Genomic DNA, 16,971 nt, shown 5'->3' with positions numbered 1-16,971 from the left:
AAGATGAGGACTAGTACTTCACAGGAGTAGAATCAAAGCAGAGGCAAGAGGCATTAGAGGATTCAGACAAGAAATGTTTAGTGGAAAGGGTTTTCGGGATGTACGTGCTGCAGAAAGGCACTAAATAAGATACTTAGTACTACTTTGGCTTTGTTTGTGTAGGAAGGCTCAGAAGGAGCTGTAACTGTGCTGGCCTCTATTAAAAGGGTACAGTGTCTGACAGAAGTTTTGGTGTGGTGGTTTGACCATTATTTGTAGTCACTCATACTTCGGTTGAAACCCCAAATTGCACAAGATGCAAGAATCTTTGGGTTGACAACATGGCAGGTATGTGCTAACCTCCCAGACAGAGCAAAAGAAGTTGGTAGCATGAAGAAAAAGCAATTGCATTCATGAATAATTATTTCTGTGAGCTGTCAGAGGTAGGTTAGAGACACATTTACAGCTACACTGAAGTTCTCTTTTGAGCTCTAATCCTGCCTGAGACTGGATAGAGTTCAAGTAGCACCATGATTGATATGTGGGGAGGTTGGATCCATAAAGGTACAAAATATGAAGGATGTTAAAATGTTTGTCTTTCCTCTAGTTCTCAGTAATTTCTGTGTTGTGGCATTTTTTCCCAGAATTAACACATATTTTCTGTTTTCATTTAGGAAAATACAACAACTGGGATAAAGTAGACCCTGCCGAATTGTTCAGCAAAGCACCAACTGAAAAGAAAGAAGCCAACCCCAAACTTAGCATGGTGAAATTTTTACAGGTATACAATATTGTTAAACATTATTGAAGGAAGAAAGTGCAGCCTCGGATTGCTGGTATCTTGCTACAGTGTTAGTGTGCCCTTAAATGAGCGAGGAACTGAAACCTTCATTTTCTCCTCTGTAGCAGACTTAAGCATCATCTGCTAACAGTCATTCATTATTTATACTGCTAATAAGCAAATTAACCAGGACTGGACCCAGGATATTCATTTGTAGTGTTTGTCTAATTACTTTTGCTGTTGTCACCACTGCACTTAGTCCCTAAAGCAGTGAACCATTTCTCCCCCCTCCCCCTTCTTGATACAGTGACCAGGCTCCCCTCTCTCCACTCTCACATGCAGCTCATTTTTCCCCTGTGAGTCAAGAGCTGTGCAGCCCATTAGTTTTGTTACTGAGGTAAAAGGCAAGCAGCAGAGAGTGAAGCTGTCCGTCATCTGAGGCAAAGAAATTTTGAACCATTAAGTCCCTAACAGTCTTAACACTCCCATAACTGACCAGCCATTCACCATGAAGTGGGAGTCAGGGTGTTTTGCGTGATTGTGCAGGTGATGTAAGCCCTCAATGCTGCTGAACTATTCCTATGAAGACAGAGCTCCCATGAGATCTCTGGTCCCCATTTGGGGTTCTTCATGTAGAATCAGCTGCTGTACATATCCGCCTCCTCATTTCACCCAAAAAGAGTTTTGCTGGTAAAGCCATGTCATTCCACCCTTCCCTCATGTCAACAGCAGTAGGTCAGCTTGCCTGAGTTATACTTGGAGATCTAGCACTGTGAGCCATTTCAGTTGGCGAGTCTTTTTTCTCTCTTGTTCTGCACCCACATCTGTTACAGTAGCCTCTCATTGCATTATTTTTAGGGGTTTATAGAGATCAGTGTGTACTCATTTAGTGGACCCCTGGTATGGTGCCTAGGAACTACCACGTTTTGTTCTTTGCTTCTGTCTCTAGGACAAGTGGTAGAGAAGATTTGGTGGTATGTTTTGGTAGAAAATGCTTAAAATAGTTGTAAGAGAAGTAAAGTAAATAGATTTGTGCCAATTCACTGGAAAAAATAACCAAATTAAAATTAAGACACTGCAAATGATGGTGGTTGCAGTGGAATGTGTGCCAGACATCCAGGGCATGCAGGAACATAAAAATGTGTTGACTGCAGAACTACTAGTTGATAAAAATCAGCAAAATCTACAGTGAAGTAATAAAAATAATCCCTGCTCAATGGTGCAGAAGAATGAAGCTGAGTATTTGCGCAAAATGTTTGAGCTCCTGAATGACATTGATTTTTATGAAGTTACAACTTTGCATGCTGTGAATGTTTGTTATAAGAAATTAATTATATTTTGGAAGATTTGGTCATGCAAGGGCAAATTACACCTGAGTTTTCTTTTTTAAATGTTACATTTCCTGTAGTTCCAAGTATTTTCGGTATCCCTAAGTTGCACAAAGATTTGGTTGATCTCCCATGTGACCCGTAGTCAATGTTGTTAAATCTGAGATGTGTCTCCTTTCAAGATATATTGATTTAAAGTTGAAAAAATATCTGAAAACTTTTCAACATTTATATCACGATTCCTGGGATTTTTTGAGCAAAATGAAACATGTAAATGTTAACCCAGGTTTGGTTTTCTAACAGTGGATGTGGTCAATTTGTTTAATGTAATTCTCCACAATGTGGGGTTAGATTGGTTTCATGATTTTATGGTTGAACACACTGACTTGAGTAAGAATGAGGTAGACATTTGTAATATTTTTATGTAAGTTATACTTAAAAACAACTATGTGTTCTTAGATGGCAAATACTTTTTATAAAAGAAGGAGGTAGCTATGAGGGCAGCATATGCCCCCTTATTTGCCAACACAGTACCAATACAGTGGGAAAATAAATTTAATGTATTTGATTCTCCACCTTGGTCCCTTTATGCCCGTTACATGGATGATATTTTTATCGTTTGGAAAGGATCAGTACAGGAAGTTGAGGAATTTATATTTTATCTAAATATGACCACCCTTTTTCTTAAGTTTACTTCCTCTTACAATGACACCTGCCTACATTATGTAGATGTAACAATCCGGATTGATACTAGTGGGCAAAGGTTAACTAGTAACATCTATAGGAAGCCCACTTATTCAAACAGCATGTTACATTATACCAATTGCCATCCAGAATATCAGAAAAGGGTATAGTAAAAGGGCAATATGTTAGGTTAGCCCGGATGGTGTCCGAGGAAGAACAATTTCAAGTTCAGTGTCTTAAGTTAAAGCAAATGTTTTTGTCAAAGGGCTATCCTGAAAACCTAGTTCAAGATATCACGTTGGAAGTCAGTATGAAAAGAAATGAGGGAATGCATGTACCATTGTTGTGGTACAATTCCCAACCTTATTTTGGTGGGCAACCATGAAGCAATGGTGTATGATTTTTCTAAACTTTTTGTAATTACGTATACTGGTGCTCATTCTGATATTGTTTGGATTTTAAAGAAAAACTGGAATATTATTTCCTGTTTTAATAATCTAACAGATATTTTGGGTGAAGCCCTGAATATTTGATTTTAGAAAGGGGAAGTCTTTGACATTTATGAGAAAAATGAAAGTGATTTCTTCAATGGTAGCAGTAAGAAGGAAAGGACATAGAAGTGTGGATTTTGCCCCCAGTTTAAATATATATTTGAAAACAACTTAATCATCAGTGAGAACATAATAGTTGCCAAAGAACACTACACATGTAATTCTGTGGGTGTGATTTATGCTGCTGTTTGTCAGCAATGTGCAGTTTTTTATACAGGAAAAACAAAAAGACCACTAAGGGACCTAATTTATGAAAATTTCTTGGACATCAAAAATAAAAATAGTTCATTATACAAACACATTCTTCAGTTTCAGGACCATCAGTTTAAATTTTCATTATAGATAGGTTTCATAAAAATAGAAGAGGGCTGTGGGAAGATTTGATAAAATCTCGTGAATTGTGGTGGCAATTAAAGTTAAATGCCACGATCTTCCCAGGTCTGAATGACCATGTATCCATTTCTAGTGTTTTAAGATTACGTTCTTACATTGTTTAATTTATTATAATAATTATAGGGGTGGCCTAGTGGCCTAATAGTTAAAGTGTTTGCCTTACAAACACAAGGTGCAGGGTTTGAGTCTCACAAGGGATAATTGGCTAGGCTTAAAATGTCTCGCAAGGGCAGTTAGCTTAGTATTAACCTATGAACCTATGAACCTAATTATGTACATTTAAGGGATTGATAAGGGGCAGATACTTCAACATTACATTTTAACTGTTTACATTTTAATTGTTTGTAGTTTGTGATTGGTTTTAAGTTGACATGAGATTTGGTGTCAAGAGTATTTGAATGGGTGTTTGTGATTAGGATTTTTGATTATGATGAAGTCTAATATTAAACCCAGATGAAAGCGCTTAATCGAATAAAGTTTTATAGTGTTTCCACACCGGCTGGTGTGATGCTTTCCAGCATTGTTTTTTTTTTTTTAGTTTCTTGTGCGGTTATTCGTTTATTGTCGATGATCAGAAAACAGCTGCAGAAAAAATAAAATAATGAAAATAATTTAGACTCTGGGAGAATTTGAAAAATCCAACGATAAAAGAGCTGTGGAAAGTGAAAAAAAGTATTTACAAGTCATTCTGACAAGTGCAGACTTTAACAGAAGATATGACTGACTGAAAAGAAACTTGCAGTAACTGAAGCAAAGCACGGAAAAACTTAGAGAAGGTAACCGAACTGGAAGACAGAATGGATAATTTGAAATTTGCAGGCATCCCTGAAATGTGAGGTGGAGACAGTTGCTTGAGTTTCATTAGGGACCTCCCTCAAAAGTTGCATGGAAATGCATGTCCAGAAATTTTGCTTGAGAGAGCACATCAAGATTATCCGAGTAGTTAGCAATGTATAAGGCAACCCAGAGCTTTCTTGGCTAAGTTCCAATCATGCCAACTGAAAGAAAAGAGTTTGAATAAATTATTTTGAGGGGAGAAGACGCTGAAAATGGAGGAAACTTTGTCATTCATGGACTATGATTTGCTACCATAACTAGAAGGGAAGAATTAACGCTCATTTTAGGTAGGAGACTTTGCATAGTGAAAGGCCTAAGGTTCAAGATGTAGTACGTAGACAGTACCTGCATGTCTTCTACCATGGAGGGGTAGTGTGTCCAGATGCAGAAATGACATTTACGAAGCTGAAGGAATGTCATAGTGATTGAGAAAATAGTACACATTTAACTTGTAAGTGCATTTAACAGAATGCATCAAGACAGACTGATAGTGAAACCCTTTTCTGTGTTTAAACAGCAAATGGAACAAAGGAAAAGGAAACATTAATTATAGCCAAGACAGTAGTGTATGTAAATAATAAACAGGGCTGTCCGTTACTTTAGGAAGATGAAGAAATGTAATAATGTACATCTCTAATAAAGTGGATGGCATTACAGCAATCTGCATGCTGCAGATGAACTTTAGATGCAAGGTATGGTTTGACAAAAAAATTCTCTCTCTCTCTCTGTATGTATATATATATATATATATATATATATATATATATATATATATATAAATAGTTCCTTTAAAAGCAGTATATAATTTCATATGTTATTAACATGTATAAAAATTGGTAAAGTGGCAGTTATTCTAAGACTTTCTGTTAGTGAACAACTGCACTTGCAATTCTAGAACTGAAGGGGCGGGATTGGAAGGAACATGATGCATCTTGATTAGCTGAGGGCCAAGAAACCCAGAGTCAGTACAGCTGCTGTCCAGCAATTGATGGTTTACCTTGTATACCTTGCCGCTTTGTCACTGAGCTGTTCCGAGAAAGTAGTGAAGTGTTGTTGCATATAGTTAACATTACAAAGCAGAACAGCTGTGAGATATTTAAATGGAAAGAAAGAGATAAAACTGAACTATTAATTTCAACAAGTCTGAACTAGTTGAACTTTTAAGTGTTAGTTGCATAACTTGGAAGTATGCTAGTTAAGCAAAGTCATTTTTTGAGTAATCCAGTTGTTTATATAGGCACGTTTAAATTCAGCAGCTAACTACAGAAATTAGAAAGACAGTTGAGAAGGAAGGAAAGGTTCTGGATTAGAACTGCTGAAGAAATAAGAATTTTGCAAATAGTTCATTTCTTAGAAGGATTTTTTTTAATGGATAAGTTGTATACAGAGAAAGGGCTTGATGTTCTTCCTGTTTCACTGTTGCAGTCATTACATTTTGGTAATCCTGCTGGCAGGTTGCCCTCAGTCGGCCTGAATTCCAAAGTCTTGGGTCCTGCGTCGGCCGCTGTCGCCCCTTCCCTGACGTCAGGTCGTCAGGGGTATAAAAGAAGCAGCCGATGCCATTTTCTTCAGTCTTTCTTGCCGCACGGTGCCCGAAGCAGAAGCAGTTCACAAGTGCTGGTCGGCCGACTCCTAAGATTTTTGTGTTCGAGTTTCAGACCCGAAGTCTTCAATAAAGCTAAGTACCCCGTTGGGGAAACTTTTATCTTGCTCCAGACCGATGTCATAAAAAGTTAATAATTGCATTTCTTGTGGAAAGCAAATACTCATAAGGATTTTCATTCTTACTGTATTCCTTGCCTAGGCCCTGATCACAACGTTTCTGGTTGTCAGTTTTGTGCTAGATTTAACCAACGCACTATTAAGCATCGGTATAATTTTGCTTTAAACTGTTTTGGACGCAAGTTTAATTATCCAGAAATGTTGTTGGATAGCCATCCAACTACCGGAGTTCACAAAAAACGCAAAGAAAAGGAGAGAGATAAACAACCGAGGTCCAAAACCGGCGACGATGCTTCTCCTAAGCCAGACGCCGGTTCTCATTGAGGCACTTTCACAGCCTGCAACCGACTCCCACGTGGAGTCGGCTATGCCGCTGGAAACTCAAGATATTGGAGCCTTGGACACTATTCCCTCAGATGGGTCTGGAGCCACTGAGCAGGCACTGGCTTCTGAGGGTGTATTCAGACCTAAACATCTTTACATTAAACCGACTTCAGCTTCAAAGGCAAAGACTAAAGCACCTTATAAAGCAAAGAAACAAACTCAAGAGCCACATGGACAAGCCTCTATGCCCAAAAAACAGATGCTCAAAATGGCTGAAGACTTCATTACCTTGATCAGGGGTTCCCATCCCCCCTCCAGATAAGAGGCCTAAGCAGGAGACTGACTATGAATCTTCAGATCAGGTTTCTATTTCTTCTGATTCCTCTTCTGATCAGGAATATTCTCCCCCCCCCCCCCCCCCACATGAGGATTCTGATGCTGAAGAATCTATACCTTCAGCTTCTCCTCTAGAGGACTATTCTTTTGGGGAAACCTTGCATACCATGAGGGAGCATTTCCACTGGGAGAGCCAAGATTTTTCAGAATCTAAAAAGAGGCTCAGGGATTTCCTTTTACTAACTCAACACAGGCCTCTGGCCATTCCACCTGTGTTAGACATTGTGGAATGTGTTTTCGGAGTCTAGTCTGACCCCTGACTCCTTACCTCCAGCTCCTGTTAAGCCTGACAGATGTTACAGGATTCCTGACTCTCACAAATTCCTTTTTAAAAACCCTGCTGCAGACCCAGAAACTATTTCACAGGGTCCCAAAGGGGTTAAGGCTTCCGCTGCAAAAAACCCTACCCCCTCTGACAGGGATTCTAGGGCACTGGATAGATGGGGAAAAAAGGTTTGCACATCTGCTACCTTGGCTATAAGGGCCTTAAACTGTCAGTTTCATATGCTCAAATATCAGCAACATGTCATGGCATTGCTTAAACAGAAAACGTTGTTAAACTCTGAATGTGCAGAAAACAAGGAAATGCAGGATTTATTGCATGCAGCTGAACAAGTTGGAAAGCATACTTTTCAATGTGGTTTTTATTCTTTGGAGGCCTCCTGCAGGGCCACAGTTACGGGTTCAGTAATTAGAAGGCATGCTTGGTTAAAGGAACAAAATCTGCCTGATCGTGTTAAAGTAAAATTATTAGATACACCTTTACAGCATGATACTTTGTTTGGTGTTAAGGCAGAAGAGGTGTTAAAGAAAATGAAGGACAAAGCTAAATCTATGCAAACTGTCAAAGATTTTTTACAAGTACAACCACCTAGGTTTAGTAGACACTGGCCTACAAAGAATTGGTCCTTTCCTGTGTCAGACAGACCTTAAAGGGGCAGATCCCAGTTGCAAGTTTCATACAGGTCAAAGCAATGGGGTGCTTCTACCTCCAAAAGTTGGAGAAGGCAAATCACAGCCATACAGGAAACAGTCCCAATGACTTCCCCCTGCCGGCACCAAGCACTTATGTCCTGGCAGCACCCTTAGGGGGAAAATTTGCACTTTTTTCACAAAATTGGCACATTATAACCCAGAACCAGTGGGTCCTAAATATAGTGTCACAAGGCTACAAGTTCCACTTCCATACCCTGCCAAAGGCAAACAGCTGGCCAGATCTCCCAAAAAATCAATGGGCAGAGGCGCAAAAACAAGTCTCATCCCTCATGGACATGGGGGCCATTCAACAAGTACCAGCGCAAGAGCAGGGGCAAGGATTTTACTCAAGACTGTTCTTGGTACCCAGAAAGGACAAGGCCTGGAGACCAATACTGGACCTATCTATTTTTAACACATTCCTGGATATACCAAAATTCAAAATGTTGACTTTGCAGCAGCTTCTGCCCATGCTGGGCAAGAATGCTTGGCTTGTGACTTTAGACCTAAAAGAGGCATACCTGCATGTCCCAATCAGACAATCATGCAGAAGATACCTCGGATTCAAGGCTGGCTCAATGCATTACCAATTCTCTTCACTGCCCTTTGGCTTATCTACTGCGCCCAGGGTCTTTACAAAGTGCCTGGCACCAGTAATTGCATTCTGCAGACAAGGAGGAATACAAATATATCCTTACTTGGACAACTGTCTAATTCAAGCAGAGAACAAGGACATACTTCTACAGCATCTGGCATTTGTGAAAAGACTTCTAACATGCCTAGGGTACACAGTCAACGAAAAGAAATCAAAACTAGTACCCTCTCAAGAGGTAATATTCCTGGGTACAAGCTTAAATACAACTGCCCAGATGGCTTATCTCACACCAGGCAAACAAAGGCAAATGTTGGCAACAAAGGCCCAGTTATCTGCAAGAAAAATTCTGCAGGCTTTGGGCTTCATGGCACCCTGTATCCTACTAATTCCATATGCAACACTGCATATGAGGAAACTTCAATGGTACCTAAAAAGTGTTTGGACTCAACATTGCCACAGCCTGGAAACAATGATTACTCTCATTCCCTGCCTGCAACAGGAGTTTCAATGGTGGGCAAAGGCTTGTCACCAGAACAAGGGACAGCCATTCACATTACCTCCAGCCAGGCAGATAACGACGGATGCATCAGATTATGCCTGGGGAGCCCACATGGCAGGAAGCCGCATTCAGGGCACATGGTCCTCAAACCAAATGCATCTACATATCAATCAAAAGAAGATGCTAGCTGTTCAAAATGCCCTGACAGCCTTCAAGGACCTACTTCATCCGGGAAACTACTGATAAAGACAGACAACACCACAGTCATGTGGTATATAAATAAGCAGGGGGGCACACATTCTTACCCCCTTTGCAGACTAACCATGACTTTGTGGGACACAGCATTGACTTACCAAGTACATCTGCAGGCACAATTCCTGCCAGGAAAGGAAAACACTCTGGCAGGAGAACTAAGCAGAAACCTCATGGATCCCCACGAGTGGCAGCTGGATCCACAAGTCTTCAGCATGATAACAAGGAAATGGGGATGCCCGGACATAGATCTATTTGCCTCCCCTCACAACTACCAACTAAAAAGATTCTGCACAAGGACTTATCACAGACAAGCATTGAAAGTGGATGCCCTGTCTTTCAGCTGGAAAAACCTATCAGTATATGCCTTTCTTCCACTGCCTCTCCTCCCCAAAGTACTCCTAAAGGTCAGACAGGAGAAGCCAAAGATGATACTGATTGCTCCAGACTGGCCATGCCAGTACTGGTATCCAATCCTAAAGAACTTGTCTCAATGCCCAGCTTGGACCTTACATCAAATACCTCATCTACTGTCCCAGCAAAACAATCAGATCCTGCACAGCCAACTCAGTACTTTAAACCTGGCAGCATGGAAGATAATGTAAGCATACAAAACACACCTCTCAGTAAAGCTGTGATTGACGTCATTTTGGAAGCCAGAAGGCCTAGTACTAGAAAATCTTATGCTGGAAAATGGAAGAGATTCTGTGCTTGGAACCAGGCACAAGGAACTGATACAGCTGTTCCAAATATTCCTCAGATTTTGCAATACTTAACTGAGATGCTGGACAAAGGCCTATCTTTTTCATCAATTAAAATTCATGCCTGCCATTTCGGCTCATTACAATACAGATCCACCAATATTTTCTCATCCTTTATTAAAGCAGTACCTCAGAGGAGCCAAAAACTTAAGGCCTCCAAGGAAATCACCAATGCCTGCATGGGACCTCAACTATGTCTTGGAAAAACTCACCCTGCCTCCTTTTGAGCCAGCTGCTACTGCTGACATAAAGTTTTTATCTTGGAAAGCAGCTCTGCTCCTAGCAATAACTTCTGCAAGACGGGTTTCAGAGCTACAGGCACTCATGGCTGTGGAACCTTTTATCGTGTTTTATCCAGACAGGGTCTCTCTGAGGACAAACCCAACATTTATGCCTAAGGTGGTGTCCAGTGTGGCTCTTAACCAAACTATTCATCTGTCAACTTTTTATCCAAATCCACAGAACAAGGGGGAGAGAATTCTGCATTCTTTGGACATACACAGACAACTTAGATTCTACTTGGACAGAACCAAAGTTTTCAGGAAGACAGCAATTACTAGTGGCATATGCTGCAGGATCACAAGGAAATGCTATCTCAAAGCAGACTATTTCAAAGTGGATAGGGTACTGCATTAGTTTCTGCTATTTACACCATGGCAAGCCAGTGCCTAAGGGCATTAGGCCACATTCAACCAGAGCTGCAGCCACTTCAACAGCCTTTCTCAGGGGAGTACCAACCAAAGACATATTAGAGGCTGCTACTTGAAATTCAGTGCACACCTTTACAAAGCACTATCATCTGCCACTCTACTCTAAATCCAGGGCAGGCTTTGCCACTGCAGTTCTGCAGAGCCTCATAGTCACTGCTAATGCTGTTTAGCTCCAGCCTCCCAACCATAGCTTTGGGACTCTACCCAAATGTAATGACTGCAACATTGAAACACGAAGAACATCGTACAGTTGTGTACACTTACCATAAATGTAGATGTTCGAGTGTATTCACTGTTGCAGTCCAGGTTACCCACCCGCCATCCCCCTTTTTTTCTGCTGGAACTTTTCTTTCCTTCTCTGATTTATACAACCTATGTGGTATATTTGCTTGTAGATGAAGGTAAAGTTTATATTGGTGTATGTATTTTTATATATATATATATATATATATGAATTTTGGCTCCCCTTTTAGGGGGCACCTGACATCTGGGGCAAGAAAAGCTGAAGAAAATGGCGTCGGCTGCTTCTTTTATACCCCTGATGACCTGACATCAGGGAAGAGGCGACAGCAGCCGACGCAGGACCCAAGACCTTGGAATTCAGGCCGTCTGAGGGCAACCTGCCAGCAGGATAACCCAAATGTAATGACTGCAACAGTGAATACACTCAAACATCTACATTTATTGTAAGTGTACACAACTGTACTTTCTTTATAGCTCAACATCAGAATTTTTATGTACTGAACTGAAATCACTAAGCTGTCTTTGTGAGGTTGCAGTTTGAAGAATCTAATGCATAAAGCTTTGTTGTATCTTAAGCAGTTGTTAATAAAATATCTGGCAGAGTTTAAATCAGCTGTAGGAGAGTATATAGAATTGAGTGTTTAAGAAGAGTATCTCAAACATTTTTTCTGCATTCTGCATGTCTGTTGACTTTAATAAGTATGATGTTCTTTGTGCTTCACTTTTGCAGTCCTGACTTATGGGATTTCCTGCTTCAGAAGCCCTTAGTCAGCCCAACTACTAGAGTAAAAAAAACTCCCTCCTCCCTGAGCTGACGGACTCCCTACCCTAATGCCAGGACGGTTGGGTATAAAGGGAGCCAGCCGACACCTTGACATCGGTCTTTCTTGCCGTCGGAGCCCAAAACAGTTGTGAGTGTGTCGGTTGGACCACAATGGTGTGAGAAATTCTTCTAAAGCTAAGTACCCCATTGGAGAACTCCTTTTCCTACTTGTGACTCATATTAGATAAAGAGAACAACTGTCTGCATTGTGGTAAACAAATCCCGGACAGAGATCTTCATACCTTGTGTGTTGCTTATTTAGTCCGAAATTGCTGTCTGTACACCCTTTTCAATACTAGAACTATAAGGTGTAGGGTAGAAATCTTGTCTAAGAATGCACTGATTCAGATGAAGATTCTGACCAGGAGGACTCTGTCCTTGAAGCTGAACCCTTTCTTACCTCCTTTGAGGATTCTGATTTGGAAGAGGGGTTACCTTCTCCTTCACCCCCTGAGGACATTACCTTTGGGGAGACACTGCATGCCATGAGAGGGTTTTTTCAGTGGGAGATACAGGAATACCCCCAAGCTAAAAAGAGGGTCAGGGAGTTCCTTGATTTCCCTTAACACAAACCCTTAGCTATCCCTCCAGTTTTGGAAGTGGTAGATGATGTCTTCATGGAATCGTCTGTAAATCCAGACTCTCTTTCCTCAACCCCTTGTAAACCAGACAGGTTTTACAGGGTACTGGACTCACTTGGCCTAATGGTTAAGGTGTTTGCCTTACAAACACATGGTGCAGGGTTTGAGTCTCACAAGGGATAATTGGCTAAGCTTAAAGTGGCTCGCAAGGGCAGTTAGCCTAGTACTAATCTATGAACCTATGAACATAAATTCCTTTTTAAGAACCCCTCTGCTGACTCAGAGATTGTCACCCCAGGCCCCAAAGGAGTTAGGGCTAGTGCTTCTAAAAACCCATTACCTATGGACAAAGAAAGCAGAGCCCTTGATAGATTTGGGAAGAAGATTTACACTTCCTCTACCCTGGCCATGAGGGCCCTCAGTTGCCAATTCCATATGTTTAAATACCAGCAGAGTATTTTGGAAAAAAATGAAGCAAAAGGTTTCCTCTTTGGAGGGCAAGAACATCTCCAAGAAATTGTTAGTTCTCTGCCATTCCAGTGCCCAGGTAGCTAGGCAATCCTTGCACTGTGGATAGGATGCCATAGAGGCATCTTCCCAAGCTGCTCTTTCTAGCTCGGTCATCAGAAGGCATGCTTGGTTTAGGGAACAGACATTACCAGAGCATTTCAATTCTAAACTGCTAGATGCACCCCTGGACAAGGGCTCCCTTTTTGGACCAAAGGCTGAGGCTGTGTTAAAAAAGATAGAGGATAAAGCAAAATCCATGCAAATGGTCAAAAACTTCCTCCAAATCCAGCTACCTAGGTTCAGTAGGAATTTTCCCACTAAGCATTGGTCTTTTCCCTCCCAATCAAAACCCAGTCAGAGGAAAACCGGAGGGGAAAGGCCTCATAGGCATCAACAGCAATCACAGAGGGCAAGGCAGTGGTCCTCAGGAACACCCACGCTGGGGAGGTCTATGCCACAGGGCCCTAGCAGAGATCAGCAATGACTCATCCCCACCACATAGCCCCCACCCACCTACCCCAACCTCAACCCTGGACAAGATAAGAGAACTTCCCCTATTCAAGGAAAACTGGGCCCTCATCACCTCTGATAAGTGGGTACTGGAAGTAATCTCAAACGGCTACAAGCTAACTTTCAAAGAACCATTAAGATTCTCAGGCTACCCTGATGTGCCACAAAACCAGTGGACAGAGGTCATTTCTCAGATTCACAACCTGTGCTCTTAGAGCTATGTGGAACTAGTACCAGACCGCCAGACAGGAAAAGGTTTTACTCCAGGTTATTCTTGGTCCCCAGGAAAGAAGGTTCTGAGCTTACTGTCCTGGATCTGTCTATCTTCAATCAGTCCCTCCTATTTCCAAAATTCAAAATGCATACTCTTCAAAAGCTTCTTCCCATGATCACACCTCAGGCTGTTATGGCACCTTATATCTGAAGGATGCCTACTTACACATCATGATAGAAGAATCCTCCAGAAGTTTTCTTCACTTTAGAGCAGGTATCCATCACTTTCAGTTCTATGCACTTCCCTTTGGCTTGTCTACTGCTCCCAGGGTCTTCACAAAATGTTTGGCCATGTGATTGCTTTCTGCAGAACAAGAGGCATCCAGATTTACCCTTTTCTGGATGAATGTCTCATTCAGGTCATGAGTCAGTCCAGATCAAGGATCTGTCCTTCACCCAGACCCTACTCTCTTTCCTAGGGTTTACCATAAACCTCAGCAAATCCAGCACAAACTCTTCCTCCAAGATATTTTTCTTGGGGGCTGTGCTGGATTCCTCCTTCCAGAAGGCCTTCCTTTCCCCAGACAAGGATTCCTTCTTAACCTAATACCTCCAGGACATTAGGCAGAGGCAATGCCTTTCAGCCAGGGAATTCCTCAGGGTACTGGGCTACATGGCATCTTGTATACTAATGATCTTTCTGGCCAGGCTGCACATGAAGAAGCTTCAGTGGTACCTCATGTATCCATGGTGCCAGCACTCACAGTCCCTGGAGATGGAAATCCACCTAATTCATTATCTCAGGGAGGAATTGGCATGGTGGTTACAAACGTGCACACATCCAGGGTCCTTCAAGTTCATCCCTCAGGGCCAAACCTTAACCACTGATGTGTCAGACACAGCCTGGGGAGCCCATTTCCAGCACCTCCTATCCCAAGGCAAATGGAAAGAGCAGTTCAGACACAAGCACATAAATTGGAAGGAATTGATGGCAGTACAGAAGGGCATGGTAGCCTTCAAGGATGACTGGAAACCAGGGGTCCTACTTATCAAAACAGGCAACACAAAGGTCATCTGGTACATAAACAAGGGGACACCCACTCCTACCCTCCTTGCTTGCTGGTAGTGCAAATCTGGAAGACAGCCAATGCTATGGGGTTGCACCTGATAGTCAAACTCACAAAATAGTCCAGCACCAAGGAGAATTGTAAAATGTAAAATGTTTTAATGTGACAAACAGCAAACTGGTTTCGGCAAAAAATACAGCCTTCTTCAGTGCATTAACTGACATAAATTAACCTCCCATTTAAATAGTGCAATACTAGACCAGAGTTAATGCTGATTGGTACATACCAAAATTAGCTCAATTAATTTAGGCCAGGTTTAAACAAAGTTCCCAGCCTAGCAATCCAACTGGATTCCTTATTATTTAAAATAGAATATCATTCTATTTTATTAGATTTATTTCTTTGGATTCTATCAATAATGGTAAACTGAAATTTAGCAGTACAGTGGGTCATTGTATGTTTATAAAGAGCGTTAGATATTTTTTTGTTTCTTATATCACTGAGATGTTCACTAATTCTATGTTGTAGTGGTCTAGATGTTTGCACTACATAGAAAGCAGAGCAAAAACAAGTGGCCAAATAGATGACCCAGTCACTGCTGCAGTTGCCGAAGCATCTTGTCTGGAATATATGTGGGGTATTGCTGCTGCTAAATTCTTTTGTTTTGAAAATATGTATGCAAGCACTACAATGGCCACAGGGAATACTGCCCAGCTAACTTATCCCCAAATAAAGTGACCTGTTGTGTAAGTCGTAGGGGTGGAATGTTTATAATGAGTTGTGAGAGTTGATTGTGCGACCTCTTCTGTAAGAGAAAAAACATTGTGGGAAAGCATTCCAGGTAATTTTACATTGGCCAACAGGCTGTCCCAATGGTTATTAATAATATGTTTGAAGCTATCTGTATTGCTTCTAAATGTTGTGACCAGACGGATGGGTTGGGGAGATTGTCTATCCCTTTTCTTAGATCCCTTGCCATAAGTTAACAAAGTCTTTATATCTTGTTCGGTAGAAAATGAACATGCCCTTTTGATGTTGTCTGCATGATAGCCCCTATTTAGAAACCTTTGGGATAAATAATTTTTTCTGGTATTATAGGCTACATCTGAAGAACATATGCGCTTAATGCTTAAAAACTGGGATTTTTGGGATGTTTTGGATGATGTGGAAGGGGGTGATGACTGGAGGCATGAAGTAAGGTGTTGAATTGGGGAAATTTTCTGTAGACCTTTGTTTGTAATGTATGGTCATCCTGATGTAAGATGTGAACATCCAGGAATGTAATTTGCTTGTAATCATAATTAAGTGTAAAATGTATCCCCCACTTATTTTCATTTAGATATTCTACAAATTCCTGTGCAAATCCAGCATCACTCCTCCACACCATCCAACAATCATCCAGATAACATCTCCAGATGTCCATATTATCCAAAAATATGTTATGGCTCTGATCATATATCAATTGTTCTTCGATGTAGCCCATAAAAAGATCTGCATAAATGGGAGCGAGAGAAGTCTGTATTTTTTGCAGAAACCGGTTTGCTGTTTGCCACATTAAAGAATTTTACATTCTACAATTCTCCTTGGTGTTGGACTATTTTGTGAGTTTGACTATATGTTGGTTTAGTCCATGCACCCTGTCTCACTTGCATGGAGTTGAGTAAGGTTGCAGCATAGTTTTTTCCATGCTGGAGACTTCTTGGTGGAGATTGAATTAATACGTGGCGTTTTACCCTTTTGAATATACTATTTAGACCCAGAGTTTATTTACATCTTGCATTTTGCCTCCAGTTTTTACTTTTGGACATTTTTCCTACCATTTTTGGATGTATTGCGTCTCAACCTATCGGATACACAATTGCGGTTTGCTGCTGGTTCTAAGGGTCACTATTTGATGGTGTTTGTCTGAGTGCCAAAGAATTCTTTGGAGAAATGTTTTCAAAGAAGACTATTTTCAACCCAAATTTTGAACCAGGGAACGACTTTTTATTCAAATCTCCAGACCGGGATGAACCTCATCCGTTTCGTTATAAACATGGAGGGAGCTGCTTCAGCTAATTTAAAATTCTTGACCTGGAAGACTACTCTTTTACTGGCCATCACCTCAGCTAGAAGGGTCTCTGAGTTGCAAGCCCTCATGACAGTGAAACTGTTTCTTATCTTCCACCCAGACAGAGTTTTGCTCAGAATTAACCCTTCCTTTATGCCCAAGGTGGTCACAGACACTTCCCTGAACT

The 16,971-nt window shown here is 41.2% G+C and overlaps 1 protein-coding gene across 4 annotated transcripts in view; it reads left to right on the top strand.

Moving 5' to 3' along the window:
• TOP3B (DNA topoisomerase III beta) overlaps positions 1–16,971 on the top strand; it is a 1,356,925-nt gene that overhangs the window by 396,077 nt on the left and 943,877 nt on the right. For all 4 annotated transcript variants that reach the window (XM_044068737.1, XM_044068738.1, XM_044068739.1 and 1 more), the window contains one exon: positions 654–760. In XM_044068737.1, coding sequence (XP_043924672.1) covers positions 654–760 — 107 coding nt within the window. The remainder of the gene's footprint in view (positions 1–653; positions 761–16,971) is intronic.

Source organism: Protopterus annectens, chromosome 4.part0 (assembly GCF_019279795.1).
Source record: "Protopterus annectens isolate FY-2018-M chromosome 4.part0, PAN1.0, whole genome shotgun sequence".
NCBI classification, from domain to species: domain Eukaryota; kingdom Metazoa; phylum Chordata; order Ceratodontiformes; family Protopteridae; genus Protopterus; species Protopterus annectens.
Note: the sequence above shows the minus strand (reverse complement) of the source record. Positions and strands in the feature narration are given on the sequence as shown.